Source organism: Xenopus laevis, chromosome 1S (genome assembly GCF_017654675.1).
Source record: "Xenopus laevis strain J_2021 chromosome 1S, Xenopus_laevis_v10.1, whole genome shotgun sequence".
NCBI classification, from domain to species: Eukaryota; Metazoa; Chordata; class Amphibia; order Anura; family Pipidae; genus Xenopus; species Xenopus laevis.
In genome coordinates this window covers 29,426,210-29,439,991 of record NC_054372.1, presented here as the reverse complement: position 1 = coordinate 29,439,991, position 13,782 = coordinate 29,426,210, and the positions used below count along the sequence as shown (strand labels likewise).

At 38.6% G+C, this 13,782-nt stretch overlaps 1 protein-coding gene across 2 annotated transcripts in view; it reads left to right on the top strand.

Annotated features, from left to right (window-relative positions):
- Positions 1-2,760: 2,760 nt before the first annotated feature.
- The window catches only part of kdr.S (kinase insert domain receptor S homeolog), a 29,547-nt gene continuing 18,525 nt past the window's right edge, over positions 2,761-13,782 (top strand). Inside the window, exons 1-5 of one of the 2 annotated variants that reach the window (XM_018243145.2) lie at positions 2,761-3,229; positions 9,401-9,473; positions 11,510-11,706; positions 13,393-13,517; positions 13,614-13,782. In XM_018243145.2, the coding sequence (XP_018098634.1) occupies positions 3,163-3,229; positions 9,401-9,473; positions 11,510-11,706; positions 13,393-13,517; positions 13,614-13,782 (631 nt within the window). In that variant the 5' untranslated portion in view covers positions 2,761-3,162. Of the gene's footprint in view, positions 3,230-9,397; positions 9,474-11,509; positions 11,707-13,392; positions 13,518-13,613 lie in introns of both variants that reach the window. The other variant, XM_041579471.1, reaches the window with a different exon arrangement.

The window sequence follows — 13,782 nt, the reverse complement described above, 5'->3', positions numbered from 1 at the left end:
AGACCCTTAGGAAATTGCATAGTGTTCCAAAAATATAAAAAGTTAAACTGATGTGGGTTCCCATAGCAAAATTCAGGATTTCACACTTTCACCCCACTGCCATATAGCCACACAATCTCTTTTAGATTATGATTTGCTGAGACTAATTTGGATATGATTTGCTGAGTTTGAAATAATTCGTTTTATTAGGATTTTCAATCATCGACTAAAGGTTTCCGTACATAGGTCAATAAAAACTGCCGATAGACCGAGTCTGTCCCATGTATGCTGCCCTCCGACCGGCTTTACCAATTGATATCTGCCAGAAAATTGGGAAGATACTGATCGGAGCGAGGACCACATCTGCTCATTGACATGACGTTGACTTAATGTATGACCAGCTCACATTCAGTGTTCTAACGTCTGATGGATTGGTTCAGATTTTGCTTAGATAATTAGATAATTAGAGGGAAAAAACACGTGAGATCAAACTGATTATTTTTGTATTTCATATTGGGTTTTTAATTAAATTTGATAATAAAATAGGTTGGCTGCATATTTATTGATGTGTTAAGCACCTATTTAGGGGCATATTTATTATGCAGTGTAAAGCAAAATTCACTGAAGACATGGTGTAAAATAAATGGCGAATATATCAAGGTGTGTGTAATTCTACTCCAGATTTGCTACCATATTTTTACATTGCTATCGGTGGAAGTCATTGTAAGGATAAAATGTGTAAAAAATGTATGCCGTTATTACATGGAAAATCCTGCCGATGTGTCACTTATCATCCCACTGTTTTTTACACAGCATAATAAATATGCCCCTTATTATAGTTAATAATAAGTATATAATATAGTTAATATAGTTTTAGCCACCCACCACTTTATGGTTATGCATGACCTCGACCAGTTGAAGAGTATTTTCAGATTCTGACTTTTTGCAGTCTCGGGGAATAATAAATCTCGAAAAATTGAAATTTTTATTTTCACTAAAAATTCTAATTTTGTAGTGAAAAAAACTCATACAGCGCAGCCTGAGCTGGGGTTGATGTATGAAGACACGGTGTCCCTCCTTGTCATTCAGGTCACAAGAGACCATTTTACTTACAACCCGTTGCGCCCCTTATGGCTTTAGGGATTTACATACCTCCCAACTGTCCTGTTTTTAGAGGGACAGTCCCTCTTTTGACAGCTCAACCTGCAGTCCCTCATTTGTACTGGAAAGTCCTGTTTTTTACTGCACTGAACGGCCAGAAAAAGAAACAAAGTTTCTAACTTAATTGGCTTTTGGCAGAGAGCCCAGAACAGCCACAGCTGCTTATGAGATACTTTTGTAACATTTTCAAGACAAGGAAATAAGTAATTCTAACAATATAAGATAACAGGTCCCTTGGGAAAAGTTAGACTCAAATTAACCTTCATTAGCAAAACTGTAATAACTGAAAAAAAACACAGAAATATGTTCAAACTTTCATAACCTGCCAAATTTTGTAAAATGAACATGGTAATTAGGGGGTGTGGCCACAAAAATGGGCATGGTCAAAAAAATTCACCACGCTACGTGCACCAACTTTTTGTTCCACTTTTTATTTCCAAAATGTTGGGAGGTGTGTTGTAATAAAGAAGGGTTGTTCTCAGTGACCCCAGACACAAATGCTGGAGAACTAGCGCTCGTTTAAAAAGTTGTATATGCAGTCTGGCTACGCTCTGCCCTACTGCCAGGGCTCCCTAACTTGTGCAAGAGAATTGCAGAGGGGTAATGTACATGCCTCTCCTGCTGCACATCTAGATTTGCCACCTTTTCTGGAAAAAAATACCGGCCTTGTTATGTACTTATCTTTTTCCCCTATTAATAACATTGGGATTAACCATCATTAGGGGTGATCGGCAGCGGCAGCGCCAGATACATTTCCAGGGGCGGCAAAAAGCTCCTGTTTTGAAATCGGAAATTCGGCTTTACTAGAGCAGGAGAGCGCAGCTGCGCTCTCCGCCCTAGTGTTCCTGCCTCAGATGCCTCCCCTGCAGATAGGTAAGCCGCCGAGGGGGGCGGCATTTTGAGGAGTGGCCTCAGGTGGCTTCTTCACCGGAATCGCCGCTGACCGCAGGGGCGATCCTGGCCCCTCCGCCGCCTGAGGCAGCAGCAGTTGCTGCTGCCCCCCTCCCCAGGAGCAGCATTTTTGCTGCCCCTGGTACCTAGTGGGGCGCTGCCGCCTGAGGCGACAGCCTCAACTCGCCTCATTGGCGGAGCACCCCTGGCTGACCGTCAATTTTACCGGCCAGGCCTGTAAAATGTCGGCCAGGTGGCAACCTTATGCACATCATGAATATGGCACCGCCAAACACAGGCCGAGCTGTATTAATGGGACACACACTCCAAGGACATAATTGTGCCATAACAATATATACCTGGCACAATCTGCTATCCCAGCATTCCCTGTGGCAGGTGTGGGCTGCTCTTGTTGTGGCACAAGTGGTACTTCAGGAATGGGCAACAATTGTATGGATACAAACTGTTTATTACTGTTGTTTAGTGAGTCAGTGCAGGAGATTGATGGAGAAAGGGAGAGGGGAAATTCAGTTGCTGAACTTAAAAATCCCCACACAAATTTGTAATGGACAGTACAGGGGTGTGATGGAAAAAGGGAGAGAGTGGATTCTGTTGCTGAACTTCAAAATCCCCACACAAATGTATGATGGACTTTACTACATAAACCACAAGGTGTAGAATAATGTCAGCTGGAACCACTGCTTGGGCACATGGGGGTGAATTCTGTGAACACTAATAAAAATAAGGAGGGATTCTAGAAGTAAAAAGAAAATAGAAGTAAAAAAACACCCGTTTCATTAGGATGGCTGCACAGAGAGCCGACTACACAGACAACTTGCGAGTAATTGGAGTGGAAGGGCGGGAATTCGGCTGTGAGGGCGTGGCTTGCGATGCAAGTTGTGAAGCGGCGGCTGCAGTGTGGTGGCACAGGCTCGCTGTAGAGCGCTGGAGTGCGGTTGTCTGTGTAGCATCTCCGGGATATTTAGCGCAGAAACCTGTCAGTGTGACCTGCTTGCTGCTTCCCTCTAGCGCATCACAGTCCATGTCTGTGGCATCACTAGGAGCTGCTCTGGTGTTGAACTGTAGCTCTCTGTCTGTCGCTGGGATATTGCTCTCCGTCCTGGAATAAAGATGAAGGCTGTGCTGCTGGGGTTCCTGCTACTGCTTCTGCCGCTGCTGGGCTCACTCATGGCTTCAGGTAATGAATGGAAACAGCGCAGGAGGGAGAGACACATTGGGGCAAATTTACTAAAGCGCGAAGTGGCTAACGCTAGCGCAAATTCACCAGCGTGACGTCATTTCGTTACTTCGCAGATTTACTAACGGGCACTGTCGTAAATTCGCTAGCGAAGTGGACTTACTCTACCGCTACTTCTCACCCTTACACCAAGTGGAGTTGCGCTATGGCGAATGGACATAACTACGCTAATTCACTAACTTGCGCATTTTACTGATCGTTACCTCTTGCGCCAGACTTGCCTTCGCCACCTCAGACCAGGAGAAGTGCAATAGAGTAGATAGGGATTGCTTCAAAAAAAGTCCCAAAAAATACTGGCGTTTTGTACTTTTTTAAGGGTGATAGTTTGAAAAATAGCGTAAATTATTTTGGGGGTACCCTCCTTCCCCCCTACATTTCCTGACATGGCGACTCAACAATACAGTGGGCTCATGTGTAGGGCAATAGAACACCTTTATTTTATTCTTTAAAGGTTTCCTGGGCTTGTGTAATGAAATGTAGTTGCTGCAGCTTATACGTCCATTATATTTGCGCCATATGCAAATTAGGGGGCAGATTTACTAAGCTCGAGTGAATTTTCGAAGTTAAAAAAGTTCGAATTTCGAAGTCAGTTTTTGGATACTTCGACCATCGAATAGGATACTACGACTTCGAATTTACTTCGACTTCGATTCGAAGTAAAAATCGTTCGAATATTCGACCATTCGATAATCGAAGTACTGTCTCTTTAAAAAAAACTTCGACTTCATACTTCGCAAAATTAATGCTACCGAAGGGGACCTTCCACAGCACTTTTCTATGTTTTTTTGATCGAATAGAAATCCTACGATCGATCACTAAAAATTAGTTAGATTCGAACTATTTAATCGTTTAATTTCTATTCTATCGATCGATCGAATACACTAAAAATCCTTCGACTTTGATATTCGAAGTTGAAGGATTTCAATTTGAGGGTCGAATTTCGAAGTTTTTTTTAACTTCGAAGTTTGACCCTTAGTAAATCTGCCCCCAAGCATCGCTAGCATAACTTCGCTTTGCCTGACGAAGTAACGGTATCGCAATTTCGCTACCGTTCGCCTTCCTGAGTGCAACCTCGCATTTTAGTGAATTTGCATATCGCTGGCAAAACTACGCCTGGCGAAGTGCGGTGAAGCTGTCACTGGCGCAACTTCGGATCTTAGTGAATTTGCCCCATTGCCTGTGTCTGTAACTGGGAAGTGCAATTGACGCTCCTGTATAGATCTTTTCTTTATAGAGAGATAAAAATCTAAATACAGGTATGGGACCTGTTATCCAGAACAGAATGCTCAGAACCTGGGGTTTTCCATATAACGGATCTTTCCGTAACTTGGATCTCCATACCTTAAGTCTACTAGAAAATCATGTAAACATTAAATAAATCCACTAGGCTGGTTTTGCCTCCAGTAAGGATTAATTATATCTTTGTTGGGATCAAGTACAAGCTACTGTTTTATTATTACAGAGAAAAAGGAAATCATTTTTAAAAATTCTGATTATTTGGATAAAATGGAGTCTATAGGAGACAGTCTTTCCGTAATTCGGAGCTTTCTGATTAACGGGTTTCCAGATAACGGATCCCATACCCCCTGTTAATGTCTTTATCTGGTTTCTTCCCCAGATGGAATCAGAGAAATACCGTAGTGCTGTTGAATTCTAATTCTCTTTACAGACTAGGTAGTATCCAGAAACCCCTTATCCAGAAAGCTCTGAACTAACGGAAGGCCATCTCCCGTAGACTCCATTATAATCACAAAATTGAAATTTTAAAAAATGATTTTCTTTTTCTCTGTAATAATAAAATAGTACCTTTTACTTGATCCTACTTAAGAAAAAAAAACTATTATTGGAGGCAAAATAATGGTATTGGGTTTAGTTAATTTGTAAATGATATTTTTAGTTGACTTAAGGTATGGAGATTTAAATTACAGAAGGTCCCCTTATATGGAAAACCCCAGGTCCCTAGCATTCTGGATAACCGGTATCTTACCTGTATTAACATAATAATAGTAGTGGCTCTATAATGCTGACAGCTATATCATCAGAGGAGGCCCATAAGTCCCAGTTTGGGTGGTACTTTCACTGAAAGTTTGTATACCTTTACATAATACATCTTTGTAGTACATTTATCTATACTGTATATCTATTATATATGTCTATAAATATATACGTATACAAAGGGGCAGATTTAACAAGGGTCGAATTGAAAATTCGAAGTAAAAAAAAAACAGAATTTCGAGCTATTTTTGTGTACTTCGACAAGGGAATACTTCAAATTCAATCCGAATTTGAAAAAAATTTGAATATCGAAATTTATATTATTATACTGTCTTTTTAACAATTCAACTATTTGCCATCTAAAACGCCTATGGGGGACCTCCAGAACCTACTTGGAGTCATTTGGTGGACCTTGAGAAATCGAAGGTTTTTTTGAAAACACTTCAATTTTAACAATCGAATACAGCCTCAAAATTAAAAAATTAAATTAAATTAAACTCAAAATTAAAAAATTTGATTTTTTTTAAAATAAATTTCGGTTGGTCTTTTTTTATTCGAATTTCGAGTTGATGGGAGTTTAAAAACTCGAAATTCGACCCTCGATAAATCTGCCCCTTAGTGACTGCATATATTTCATTGGAATGTGTATAAATAGAATGGGAATAATGAACACTCTGCTTCAAAATATAAGGATCTAAGTCATGTTATTGCTGGATCAAAAACAGTATGTACTTTATCAACGTTTTCTGACAAGGTTTCTTGGTATGAAACAATACATGGATGAGACCTCATGGAACATGTGCATCCTCAGTTGCAGCTTATCTGGGGACCCATCAGCATATTGCGAAACATTTTGGGAATATTTAGGAAAATCTGTTCACGTGTGGGTTTACAAGGGAACAGAGGAAGTGATTGGGAAACATGATGAGATTAAACAGCCAGACATGATGGGGCCTGTTTATCAATAGATGAAACATCGGCACATGTCATCAGAGAGACACTGCCAAATTTTGACACTCTCTATTTACTTGTGTTCACGTGTATAGTTGAACACTTAGGGGCCGATTTATCAACGGTCGAAGTGAATTTTCAAGTGAAAAAAATTTGAATTTCGAGCTATTTTTTTGTGTACTTAGAATGGTCGAAGTCGAATTTTAAAGAGACAGTACATGATAAATTTCGAATTTTCTAATTTTTTTCAAATTCGGATCGAATTTGGACTATTCCCTATAGTCCAAATTCGATCCGAATTTGAAAAAAATTAGAAAATTCGAAATTTATCATGTACTGTCTCTTTAAAATTCGACTTCGACCATTCGCCATCGAAAAACTTCCGTTTTTGATTAAATTCGAACCATACGTATCAAAGTAATTGCAAATTCGATCGAATTCTAAGCAAAGTTTTCCCCAAAAAAACCTTTGACTTCTCAAAGTCCACCAATTGACTCCAAATGGTTTCTTGGAGTTCCCCCATAGGCTTAAACAGCAATTCAGCAGGTTTTAGATGGCGAATGGTCGAAGTTGAATTTTTAAAGAGATAGTACATGATCAATTTCGGAATGCGAATTTTTGATTTTTTTTCAAAGTACACAAAAATTAGCTTGAAATTGGAATTTTTTTAATTAGAATTTTCACTTCGACCTTTGATAAATCTGCCCCTTAGATAAAGAAAGTGAATAGTTGGTGGCTTGGCAAAACTATGACTTCTGTGACCAAAGAAATGGAGTCAGTTGTTGTCTTTAGACCAAATGTATAGACCAGAGGTGATTTCAGTGGTAACAGGGACCTGTTATTAAGGGTGCTCTTCTTCATGGTTGCAAAATACAAAACTGCCCCCTGGTTGAGCAGCTATGCAAGATTGCACAGGAATTTGCCACATTACAGGGCCCTTTGCCAGTTTATTTTGTTGCTTAAAAACTAAACCCAAAAAATGAATAGGGCTAAAAAATGCATCAGCCTAAAGTTTCAGCTTGTCAATAGCAGCAATGATCCAGGACTTCAAACTTGTCACAGGGGGTCACCATCTTGGAAAGAGTCTGTGACACTCACATGCTCAGTGGGCTCTGAGCAGCTGTTGAGAAGCTAAGCTTAGGGGTCGTCACTAATTATCCAGCAGAAAATGAGGTTGGTCTGTAATATAAGCTGATGCTACAGGGCTGATTATTACATTCTGATGCTAATTGTACTGGTTTCTGTGCTGCCATGTAGTAATTATCTGTATTAATTACTAATCAGCCTTATATTGTGACATTTCTATTCTATGTGTACTGTATATTGTGAGTGTGTCCCTAAGCTCAGTAACTGACAGCAGCACAGAGCATGTTCAGTGAATCAGCAGAAAAGAAGATGGGGAGCTACTGGGGCATCTTTTGGAGATCTTTACTGTGGTTGTGGTTGCCTTGGGCAGGTATAGAAGCACAAAACGTAATTACAACATTTCTAGCTACTTCTTTAGTTTAACTTTCCTTGTCCATTAAAGGGGTTGTTCACATTTAGAGTGATATTCAGAGACATTTTGCAATCGGTTTTCGTTTTTTATTATTCAGGGTTTTTGGGTTATTTAACTTTTTATTCAGCAGCTCTCCAGTTTGCAGTTTCTTCAGTCTGGTTGCTAGGGTCCAAATTACCCTAGCAACCATGCATTGATTTTAATGAGACACTAGAATATGAACAGGAGAAGGTCTGAACAGAAAGATGAGTAATACAAAATTGCAATAACAATACATCTGTAGCCTTACAGAGCATTTGTTTTTTAGATGGGGTCAGTGACCCCCATTTGAAAGCTGGAAAGAGTCAGAGGAAGAAGGTGAATAATGTATAAATGTATAAACTATAAATAAATAATGAAGAAAAGTTGCTTAGAATTGCTCATTCTATAACATACTAAGGGGATTATTTATCAAGTCCGAATTTATCTCAATATTTTCTGAAAAAAACTCTGGCCAAATCCGCACAGGATTTTTGGGCTTATTTATTAATACACTTTCCCGAAAATTTTGTTTGTGGGAAAAAATCCAAAAAAAACGTGAAAAATCGAATTTTCAAGTTTTTTTTTCGGATTTTTCATCCAATCTTCATGATTTTTTCGTATTTTCATCCGATCTTCACAATTTTTTTAGATTTTTAACCCGAAAATTCAGAATTTTGGCCGAAAACTTTGGGGGATTGGCAAAAACCCAGCGCACATCAAAAAATCATTGGGACTTCTCCCATTGACTTACATGCAACCTCGACAGGTCTGAGATGCCGGATTTTCTGATTCTGACTTTTCCATCCTCTGGGTTTAATAAATTCCAAAAAATTCATGATTTTTTTAAATTCTGATTTTATTTTAAAAAAAATCACCAATTTTTCGTGATTTTTGCATTCGGAGTTAGTAGTAAATAGTAGTAGTAGTAGTAAATAACCCCCTAAAAGTTAACCTTAAGGTGAACCACCCCTTTAATGTCTGGCATTGCTGAACTAAAAGCTGCTGCAGTGTCACATATCAATCCTCATGAATAGTGATGGGCAAATTTGGGGCGTTCCGCCGAAAAATGCGCAAATTTCCAGCGAAATTCGCAGAACGGCGAAAAATATGCGAAGCGGCACCGGGGCCTCGTTTTTGATGCCGGCGTCCTTTTTTTAGGCGCTAGCAAAAATGCCCACAAAAGCGTCCTTTTTTTTGACGCTGGTGAATTTTCGTGGCAGTTTCGCGAATGTATTTGCCGACGGTGAATCGCGGGAATTCGCCCATCACTACTCATGAAGCAAGTTTGTGATGCTTGAGCTTATATGTCAAAAGGCTTTTGAATGTTTGTATGGGGCGCACACAAATGAGCCCAACAACTCAGCTTGGTTAGAAGCAAAGTAATATTTCAGTTTCTAAGCTGGTGTTATAGAGGTGAGAACACAACGAAAAAGAACATGCTTCTACTTTCTTTACTGAATCCGATTGTCAGACCTTAAAGCTGGCAGAAAAACATTGTTAATGACTTTGCCTTGCCTTTTAACCTGGCACCATCTGCCCATTCTTCCTGTTATGTCAAACTCTACTCTGAACCATTATAAAGAACTTCACATTTTAAAATCTCTTTATGTAACATTTTGTTTCTTTTTTTTTCTGGCTGTCAGCAGATTTTCCAAGTTTAAGTGCTAATAAAGACCACCTTGTCCTAGCTGCAGATGAAACATTAAATATTACATGCAGGTATGTTGCTTGGATTTTATTGAAAAGAATGTTGTGGCCTAATTTGCAAAAGTGTTTTGTATATAACAAGTCAACTCAATATATATATCTTATGTAAAACAAAAGTATTATTGTAAAACAGTATCTGTTAAACGCTGGCACAAAGCCATCTGAAAAATAGTGGGATGTAGCACAATACATTTTTCATAATGTACAGGAAACTTTGAATGTTAACTTTATTTTAGAATTATTTGCTCTTGTTGCTAGGGTCAGTGACCCGGCTAGGGGGTAAGTTTCAGTGAGGTATGATGTGTGTGCACAGGCTGTGACATTGTGTGAGCCACATCAAAGTCTTATCTTGCCTCATGTTTGCATGCTAGTAAAAAAATGTTAAACTGGGAAAAATAATTCTGTAGAACCACAGCTCCCCTAACCTCCTCGATTCTGATGCCTAAGGGCCGGTCAGTCAAACACAGATTTGATTTTGAGCCTAGATTATATCTAGGAGCCTATTAACTAAGCCTCACATTTTTCGGTTTGCGTTTTTAAAAGGATACTTTCATGGGAAAAAACATTTTTTCAAAATGAATCAGTTAATAGTGCTGCTCCAGCAGAATTCTGCACTGAAATCCATTTCTCAAAAGAGCAAACAGATTTTTTTATATTCAATTTTGAAATCTGACATGGGGCTAGACATATTGCCAATTTCCCAGCTGCCCCAAGTCATGTGACTTGTGCTCTGTTAAACTTCAATCACTCTTTACTGCTGTACTGCAAGTTGGAGTGATATCACCCCCCTCCCCTTTCCCCCCCTCAGCAGCCAAACAAAAGAACAATGGGAAGGTAACCAGATAGCAGCTCCCTAACACAAGATAACAGCTGCCTGGTAGATCTAAGAACAGCACTCAATAGTAAAAACCCATGTCTCACTGAGACACATTCAGTTACATTGAGAAGGAAAAACAGCAGCCTGCCAGAAAGCATCTCTCTCCTAAAGTGCAGGCACAAGTCACATGACCAGGGGCAGCTGGGAAATTTTCTAGTCCCATGTCAGATTTCAAAATTGAATATAAAAAAAATCTGTTTGCTCTTTTGAGAAATGGATTTCAGTGCAGAATTCTGCGGGAGTAGCACTATTAACTGATGCGTTTTGAAAAAAAATTGACCCGATTCTATGGTTATAAGAAAATGAAATCGTAAACGGAACATTTTCACAACAAAGAACGTTACTTTAGATATTACTAAATATATAAAGAAACAACATAAACTACATGCAAATTGTTAAAGAATGATGCATCACTAGGGCAATGATTCATTTACATATGAAGGAGTGAGGTTTCCGGATCAGGAAGGATCCATCCGTTTCTGGGATAACAGCACGCGGCTCATTATTGACCTCTGCCCCACTATATGAAATAATTGATGTTATACATTTTAACTTAAACATAATTTTGTAGGAAGAAATAAAAAGATTTCATTAACGGTGGAACTAGACCTGAAAAAAAAAATCTGGCAGTAAAGTCTCATTCATATCAAGGGTCGAATAGTAAATTCAAATTCGAATTTTCGATTTTCAAAATTCAACACATTCTAATTTTAATCCCCCGATTCGAATGTGAGATTTATCACAACTTGACCATGGAAACAGTCCTAATTTGAAAATTTGCCAACTAAAACCTGCCGAGTTCATGTACAAGTCAGTGGCAGAGGTCCGTTGATCCAATTGGAGATGTTAATAGCCTTTCTGACATTCAAGTTTTTTTTTTCGAAGAAATATCTGGTTCGTACGAATCGAATATGAATCGAATACGATTTGAATTTTCGGATCGGAACCATTCGATCGAATATTAGCCATTCCAATTTTTTCTTAAATAACATCCCTGTTGAATTGTGGTAATATTCGAATGAAATACAAATGAAATGCGAACTTTAATAAATGAACCTCCCCATGTATTTACAAATAACTTTAAAAACCATCTTGTAAATTATCATAATTGAGAATAGAAAGACAAGCTGAAACTGGAAAAGCTTTGATGATAACACATTTGTTATTGCAGGGGACTGAGACCCGTGAATTGGACGTGGCCAATAAACCACAGCAATATTAATAACCGCTTATCTGTCAGTGAGTGTCAAGAGAGCTCCTACTGTCTGACGCTCACACTTACCAAGGTTGTAGCCAATGACAGTGGCATTTACAAGTGCTACTATGAAGACAGTAATGCTACAAACAGTGTTCGGGTCTTTATTCTGGGTAAGTGTTTACAAATTTATAATATTGTGTGTGTACTGTATATACAGCTACATGCTTAAAGGGATTATGTCATGATTTTCATTATGTCGTTTTTATTTCTAAATTACACTGTTTACATTGCAAATAATTCACTCTACAATATAAAATCTCATTTCTGAACCAGCAAGTGTATTTTTTTTAGTTGTAATATTGTTGTGTAGGCAGCCATCTCAGGTCATTTTGCCTGGTCATGTGCTTTTAGAAAGAGCCAGCACTTTAGAATGGAACTGCTTTCTGGCAGGCTGTATTTTCTCCTACTTAATGTAAATTAATGTGTTGCAGTGGGACCTGGATTTTACTATTGAGTGTTGTTCTTAGATCTACCAGGGAGCTGTTATCTTGTGTTGAGCTGCTGCCTGGTTCCTTCCCATTGTTCTGTTGTTAGGCTGCTGGGGGGCAGGAGGGAGAGGGTGATATTCCAACTTGCAGTAAAGCAGTAAAAGGTGACTGAAGTTTATCAGAGCTCAAGTCACATGACTGGGGATGCCTGGGAAACTGGCAATATGTCTAGCCCCATGTCAAATTTCTAAATTAAATATAAAAAAAAAATCAGGTTGCTCTTTTGAAAAATGGATTTCAGTGCTGGAGCAGCACAATTATCTGAAGCATTTTTTTTTAAAAAAAAAAAACCATGTTTTCCCATGACAGTATTCCTTTAAGGATACTGTAATGAATACTGAACTGTGTTTATTTTCTTGTCTAGTGTTTATATACTTAATAAGGATGTTTACTTTTTGGAAATATCTTTTCAAACCACTTTAAATATTTCCAAAATAAGTATTTCTTTAAAGGAGAAGGAAAGCTACTGAAGCAGTTTATTGCCAATAGATTAGCCATAATAGTGCAAGCTATAAGACTACGGTATTTTTATTCTGCAGAATGCTTTACCTTACCTGAGTAAACTGGTCTAGAAGCTCTCTGTTTGTTTAGGATAGAGGCAGCCATATTAGCTTGGTGTGACATCACATCCTGTCTGAGTCTCTCCCTGCTCGCTCATAGCTCTGGGCTCAGATTACAGCAGGGAGGGGGGAAAGGGAGAGGGAGAGAGGAGCAAACTGAGCATGCTCAAGCCTGAGCCCTGGAGGTTTATGCTTAAAACAGGAAGAAGTCCATGTATACACAATAGAAGGAAAGAAATGCTGTGTTTATTTTGACTCAAAGCAGCATTATGTTAAGGGTTTACTGGTGTTTTTTTTATATAGACCTTTCTGATAAAGCTTACTTAATTTTAGCCTTTACTTCTCCTTTAAAGTGGTTGTTTGCCTTATAAATTATATATATATTTTAAAAACAAGTCCATATTGCCAGCCTCTTCAAATACTGCAGGCGGATGTTAGATAATTTTTAGGGTTTTCTTAATTAAAACAAAAAATGGGAATTAATTTGAATACTGAGCCTCATTTAATATGTAAGCCAGACTGTTGAAAAAGTTTAACATTGCAGTGCTGCTCTGCGATCCTAAGTTCAATTTCAGTCAGTGACTTTCGGCATGGAGTTTGTTTTGTTGTAAAATATAGAGGCAGGTTAATTGGTGATAGAGACTTTTACCTTCCAGTCGGCATGGACTGATGTGAATGATGTAAAAATAATAATGATGATAATAACTCATGACACCATGTCTAAATAATATTTTTTTCTGTTTTTCAGATAAAAGGTCTCCCTTTGTGCCTTCAATAAGTGAACAACCTCTTGCTGTTTATGTCACAGAGAATAAAACTGTGACAGTCCCATGCCTGGCTTCTAAACCTGATCTGAATGTCACACTGTCTGCGGTAAGAGACGGAAAAAACTTGGGGCAAAGACAATAGGTTGGTGTGTTCCTCATTATCAGTCAATCACCAACTGGTTATGCTGTTATATTTTTTCAGAAATACCCAAGTTCCACATTTCATCCTGATGGTATCAGAATACACTGGGATAACAAAAAGGGATTTACCATATTAAGTGAATTATTAAAGACTGTGAGCTTGGTCTCTTGTGAAACCAAACTCAACGGAGAGGTCTACAGCTCACCTACTTATTTTGTACTAGTTGTAG